Here is a 7,424-nt window from a genome sequence, read left to right on the forward strand (position 1 = left end):
ATATAGTTACAGTGTCATGTTGATGTTATGTAAAAATGACAGACATTATATTCTGATCTAAAACTGTTCCTGTATTTTCACCAGCAGTTTATGTTGACTTGTATAGTCAATGAGAAAAACAAAAACAATTGTTATAGATGTAACACTATACCAGTAATACACCCTATATCAATTCTAATGTTCACAGAAATATCTTTGAACTTATGACATTATTTGTTTACAAAATAAATGCACCTGCAAAAACACTAAAAAGTCTTTATTATCCTAACAAAATGTTCTTACACACAACAACACAATCACATGGCAATTTAAATCCTCTGAATCATCAATCAAGATACATGTTAAATTACACTATCCCACTTTGAACACGATGATACTACTCTTCTTGTATAATCCCACAATGATGGAGGCAGTGTGTCTGTTGTAGCAGACTGATATTGGTTCCACCACTCCATCCTCCTTTGTACCAAGAGTAGCCAGCTTTCTCTTGCCCTCACTATCTACTTGTAGGATAGTGTTGGACCCGTTAGCACTGACTAGCACTTGGCCTGCAGGTGTCACATGAAGACCATTTAGCAATTGTAGTGCATGGTCAGTGAATGTGGCCAGGACTGAACCATCCCTGGCCAGAGTCAGGAGCTTTTGCTGGGGGCAATTAATGATGTACAACTTGTCCCCTGTGGGGCTCACAGCACACCCGAATACTGTAAAACAGAGTACCATCAACATATTGAATAACATGTATAGTAGTTAATAATAAATCTTATTGAAACTGTATAAATAATGTGTTGTTAAAAATACCAGAGACAACAAATTATTAAGATATGTATAAAATCCACTAATAATAAATATTTATGTTTGGCAGGAAGTTCTGTTCCAGTGTTCTAAATGTTTGTTAGTGACTGGTGTTAGAATAATTAAAGTCTTCACAAACAACGTAGAAAGAAATAATTACGCTTTAATATGAACAGGAATATGTCAGGTGGTATAACTCATTAACATTACCCATACATACAAACTTGGTTATAATGGTATTGACACAAAATGGAATATTTTATGATCATCATTCAAAAGAATAACTATATGGTTGATATTGGATCCATATTCTTCATCAGTTATGAAAGTCAGTTGCTGAACTTATTAAGTCATGCTCATTTACTAAATATTAAAAAACAAAACAAAAAAAAGCAGGTTACAAACAGTTATTGAACCACACAATCAAATGTTCAACAACATTTTAGGTCAAATTCTTATATCAGATATTATAAAAAGCAACAAACAATTAAAAGATCTACTAAATATGCCCGATTTTACCAATCCATTAAATTTTATGTAAACAAAATTTAATTATTTCACAATATTTTTAGACATGGCATTCTGGGAACGATACGAAACATTAATTATTTTCTAAACTTCGGTTGAAATAATACACTGACGGAACATTTTAAATGTATTTATTGAACAAATCACATATAATGATTCATTAACAATGATTCTTACCTGTATAACTGTCTGATGTATCCTCATACATCTTGCTGACAAGTTTCCCATTCAGTGTATACTTGTACAGTGCAGTACAAGTAGTAATATACATGTCTCCCTGGTGGAAAGCAATACCAACACATGCATGTTTAAACTGAAGCTTTCTTCCTATTACCAGCTGTCTGTTGTTGACTGTGATGAACTGGACCTGATGTATGTTCTTAGCAGGGTCATTCACAGTAACAGCCACTTCACTGGGTGTGATATCACACAGGGTCGATGGATAGCCAGTCACACTACAGTGACTCACCACCTCGTACTGCTGGTCAAGAAGCTTGACTTTCTTATTCTCGTTGTCTGCAACCAGGATCTGTTTGGCTGGGAGAACAAGGATTGCTATGATACCACATTCCTCTGAATCACTTGATATTTTCACATTGTGTTCAGACTTGCCCTGCACAGTGATAACCTTGTTTGGATTATCTTGTACCATCATTCGTTCAATCTTCCCAAGACCTAACAGTGTTGACAAGTACTGTACAATTTCACTGTTAGGCTGGAATGATATATAAAATTTATCCTGAAGAGTGCTATTCAAAAAAGTTTTAGATTGTTTTATTATTTCCTCGCATTTTCTGGTGGCAATAAACGATAACTCCTGCTTGCTTTTATCACTTATGTCCTGTGTGGCGTCTCGAAGTCGTTTCAATTCATCCCTAAGCCTGATGCAATTATCAGCTTCACTTTTGGTAGAGGCCTGCAGTTTGGTTAGAGTATCTAACATTTCCTTTCGTGTCTTCTGTTCAATAGTGTCTAGGGCTGCGTTTATTTCTCTGCGAGTGTTCTGTATCTTGTGTAACTGTTCATCATATGAACTTTGCACATACTGAATGCTAGCCTCTTGGTTGTCTTGAAGTTTCTTCAACTCTTTTAGAATAGTTTGGATAGAAACTGAAAGTTGTTGAAGGTCTGTTGACTGGCTTTTTACGATGTCGGATATAAGAGTTATCTTTTGGCAGTGTCTGAAAGAAAATTGAAAAAAAAAATTACACCTGTATACAATACTTAATAGTTTTAAAAGATTGTGTAATGGGAATCTAAAGTACTTTGGTAAAATCAGAATGAAATAGTTCACATACTAGAATTTAGCTTTAGGTCAACATGCTATTTACATAAGTATTTATTTATTTTAATCTAAAACCTACATATTAATTTCAACAGATATTTTATTGGATGTGAAATCAGTGACCAAATTACAAAGATAGCTTAAAACTGCTGTCTTTTTTAGCTCATCTATTTTTTGAAAAAAAATTATGAGCTATTGTCATCACTTTGGCGTCGGCGTCGGCGTCTGCGTCGGCGTTGGCGTCCGGTTAAGTTTTGCGTTTAGGTCCACTTTTCTCAGAAAGTATCAATGCTATTGCATTCAAACTTGGTACACTTACTTACTATCATGAGGGGACTGGGCAGGCAAAGTTAGATAACTCTGGCGTGCATTTTGACAGAATTATGTGCCCTTTTTATACTTAGAAAATTGATAATTTTGGTTAAGTTTTGCGTTTAGGTCCTATTTTCTCAGTAAGTATCAATGCTATTGCATTCAAACTTGGTACACTTACTAACTATCATGAGGGGACTGGGCAGGCAAAGTTAGATAACTCTGGCATGCATTTTGACAGAATTATGTGCCCTTTTTATACTTAGAAAATTGATAATTTTGGTTAAGTTTTGCGTTTAGGTCCATTTTATTCCTTAAGCATAAAAGCTCTTGCTTTCATTCTTGCAACACTTACTATCATAAGGGGACTGTGGAGGCAAAGTAATGTAACTCTGACTGGCATTTTGACAGAATTATGTGCCCTTTTTATACTTAGAAAATTGAAAATTTGATTAAGTTTTGTGTTTAGGTCCACTTTATTCCTACAGTATCAAAGCTATTGCTTTCATACTTGCAACACTTATGAACTATCATAAGGGGACCGTGCAGGCAAAGTTATGTAACTCTGACTGGCATTTGGACGAAATAATGGGCCCTTTATACTTAGAAAATTGAAAATTTGGTTAAGATTTATGTTTTGGTCCACTCTACCCCTAAAGTATCATAGATATTGCTTTCATACTTGGAACACTCACAAACTATCATAAGGGTACAGTAAAAGGACAAGTTGCATAACTCTGGTTGTCATTGTTACGGAATTATGGCCCTTTTTTGACTTAGTAACTTTTAATATATGGTTAAATTTTGTGTTTCGATCCACTTTACTTCTTAAGTATCAATGCTATTGCTTTCAAACTTCAAATACTTTCATGCTATCATGAGGTTACTGTACCTGGCAAGTTGAATTTTACCTTGACCTTTGAATGACCTTGACTCTCAAGGTCAAATTATTAAATTTTGCTAAAATTGCCATAACTTCTATTTATGATTAGATTTGATTGATACTTTGACGAAACTACTCTTACCTGACATACCACAATAGACTCCACCCAATCCATCCCCCGTGCCCTCCCCCCCCTCCCCTCCGCCCTCCCCCCCCCCTAAATTTTTTTTTCTTTTTTTAAGATCATCTCACAAAGGACCACCACACCCTCACACTATACCCCCACCCCCCCCACCCCACCCCCCCAATTTTTTTTTTGATTTTTTTTTTTTTTTTTTTAAAGATCATCTCACAAATTACCACCACACCCTCACACTATACCCCCCCCCCCCCATTTTTTTTTTGAAACGGTTATGTTTGAAATACCGTCCAACCATCGCACCCAAAAAATACCCCCCCCCCCATCGCCCCCCCCCACCCCCCCCCCCCCCACCCCCCCGATTTTTTTTTTTTTTTTTTTCGCTTTTTTGGAAGATAATGTAATAAATGTCCACAACCCCACACTATACACCCCTCTTCACTCCACCCCTCCCTCCTTTGTGATTGAAAATGAGAGTCCCTTCACCTTTGAAAAGAAAATAGATGAGCGGTCTGCACCTGCAAGGCGGTGCTCTTGTTTAATATTTTTATGCCCCCAGAGTATAGGTTTGGAGGACATATTAAAATCGCACCGTCCGTTAGTTGGTTAGTTAGTTAGTCTTTCCGTCCGGATTAGTTTCCGCTCAATAAGTCAAGCAATGAAAATGTGTAAAGCAATAACATCTAGGTTAAGTGCGATTATCGTCCAAATTGACCCAGACACTCTTGAGTTACGGCCCTTGAATCATCGTAAATTTTTATTTTTTTCTCATTTCCGCTCAATAACTCTATCAAATTTCATAGGATCTTCACCAAACTTCATGAAAATGTGTAAGTCAATAATATCTAGGTCAGGTTTGATAATCGGCCGAATTCACCCTGACACTCTTGAGTTACAGCCCTTGAATCATCGTAAAATTGGGTTTGTTCGCGTTTCCGCTCAATAATACTAGCAATTATCATCAGATCATCATCAAACTTCATGGAAATGTGTAAGGCAATAACTACTATGTCAAGTGCGATAATCAGCCAAATCGACCCAGACACTGCTGAGTTACAGCCCTTGAATCATCGTAATGTTGTGTGTTTTTTCTCGTTTCCGCTCAATAATTTTAGCAAATTTTGTAGGATCTTCATCAAACTGCATGAAAATGTGTAAGGCAATAATATCTAGGTCAAGTTCAATAATCGGCCAAATTGACCCAGACACTTCTGAGTTACGGCCCTAGAATCATAAAAAATAGCGTTTTTTCTCATTTCTGCTCAATAACTCGAGCAAATGTCATAGGATCTTTGCCATACTTCATGAAAAGTGTGTAAGGTCATGAGATTTAGGTCAAGTTCAATAATCAGCAAAATTGACCAAGACACTCCTGAGTTAGGGCCCTTGAATCATGGAAAAATTGAGTTTGTTTCTTGTTTCCGCTCAATAACTCAAGCAATTGTCATCGGATCTTCACCAAACTTCATAAAACTGTGTAAGATAATAAAATCTAGGTTAAGTTTGATAATCAGAAAAATTTACACAGGCACTTCTGAGTTACGGCCCTTGAATCATAAAAAAAAAGTGTTTCCGCTCGAAAAATGCTCAAAACTTCTTTGTTGCTTCAGCTGTAACCTGCATATTTGGTACATGCATGCATGTGTATATGGACAAGGCCTTTCCATACGTACACAAATTTCGACCCCTTTGACCTTGACCTTGAACTTTGGGTCGGCGTTAAGGTTTCGAAATCTGCGTATAGCTTTCGAACAAGCGTTTTTTTGGGGGCATATGTCTTCCGATGGAGACAGCTGGTGTTTGAATTAATGTACATGAACACATTAATTTTTTATTGAAATAAAAAATATTTTGTTGATATAATGAAATTTATTTTATATTTCCGTAATTATTTGACTTCCTAGAAAAGAAGTTTGAAAACCCTACATTTGTTTCTTAACCTGTTCTTAATTTAAGTATTGTTAAAATTTACCTGTGATTAACAATTGCACAGTTTGTGCAGCACAGCTCAATGTGATTATCACAAAACAATTCAAGGTTTTTATCTTTATGGACATCGCATTTCAATAGAAAATCTTCCACCTGCTTTGCCACTGGCCATTTCTTTAAATCTCCCCTTCCATAGGGGGCATGTTTTATAAACAACTGGCTGTGCATGCCAATACATTTTCCGCAGTAAAATTTAACACAAGTTTCACAGTAGAAATCAGCCATTTTATCCAGTTTCTTGTCTTCACATGTCGAACATAAGAAATCTTGGAGAATGTCAGATCCCTTGTCAATGGTGGATTGTAAAAAGGTTGCCATTTTACTGAAAGCGTTTTGTAAACAAAGCAGCTTTAAATCTCTTAAAGTTTAATTTAATTAATATTGTTTAGTATCCCTTACTGCCGGTAGGCTATATTAAAGAGATGAAGAAATAACGCCCATCTAGCTCCGGTCCATAGTCCAATAAAAAGCAGCGCCTAACTGTACCACTATCAAAGATAAAACTCAATTTTATTTAAAGGTTATAAGTAGGCAAAGTCATATGAAATGTATTGCAAGATAAAACCATTTGAATACACCTGAGTTTGCGGTTAGTTTATTGGGACATATTTTTAATCAATAAAGCAAAGATAATAGTCGGTTTAAGTTAACTAGATAGCATGGGTATACAAGGAGTATTTTAAACTGTAGAATGCCAAGTAAGCATTCCAATCCAGCTTTAAATAATGAACTTGTCATGAAAAATAAAGCATTAGCATATCAACTTATTAATTGAATAAGATCTTAAAATTGATACAACTATCCTTGTCATGCTTGAAATATTCTCCCTAATTGTGCTGCTTTATATATGGCTTGTTTGGTTAACTATTTAATATAATTAATATCACTTAAAATTTAAGATTGGTCCAGGACAAAGTTTAAATATAGCAAATGGCAATAACTTTAATCTGTTGATCAAAAGTCCCTTGGTCAATCACCCGAGATCAGAAGCTGAGCAGCTTTTGTGCTGTTTCCTTAGCTATCTTTGAATTTAGGAAATTAGCCATTCAGTCATAAGAGCATATGTTCTAAGCAAGTTTAATGACGATTGGGTAAAAAATGTGACTTCTTGTTCACAATATTTCACTACAGCCATGTTTTTCAACAGGAACAATTTTTAACTTGATCAAGATATCATCGCTACAACTGTTCTAAGCAAGTTTACTGATGATCATGCGAAAAATGTGGCTTCTAAAGTGTTCATATTTTATTATTATGCAAGGCTTTTGTGACCGGTCTTTGTCCGTCATCCGTCCGTCTGTCCACATTTGTTCGTAAACACACTAGAGGCCACATTTATTGTCCGATCTTCATGAAACTTGGTCAGAAGATTTGTCCCAATGATATCTCGATTGAGTTCGAAACTGGGTCAAAAACTAGGTCACTATGTCGAACAAAAATAAAAACCTTGTAAACACTGTAGAAGTCACATTTCATGCCCAATTTTCATGTAA

General features: G+C 35.8%; 1 protein-coding gene across 1 annotated transcript; it reads right to left on the reverse strand.

Moving 5' to 3' along the window:
* Nucleotides 1-351: 351 nt before the first annotated feature.
* Nucleotides 352-6,450, reverse strand: LOC127845961 (protein PML-like). The gene is made up of 3 exons (XM_052377138.1): nt 5,915-6,450; nt 1,501-2,504; nt 352-704 (listed from the first exon to the last, which is right to left on the reverse strand). The coding sequence occupies exons 1-3, from the start codon at nt 6,247-6,249 to the stop codon at nt 352-354; spliced, it is 1,692 nt and encodes a 563-aa protein (XP_052233098.1). The 5' UTR covers nt 6,250-6,450.
* Nucleotides 6,451-7,424: the final 974 nt, after the last annotated feature.

This window comes from Dreissena polymorpha, chromosome 9 (assembly GCF_020536995.1).
Source record: "Dreissena polymorpha isolate Duluth1 chromosome 9, UMN_Dpol_1.0, whole genome shotgun sequence".
NCBI classification, from domain to species: Eukaryota; Metazoa; Mollusca; class Bivalvia; order Myida; family Dreissenidae; genus Dreissena; species Dreissena polymorpha.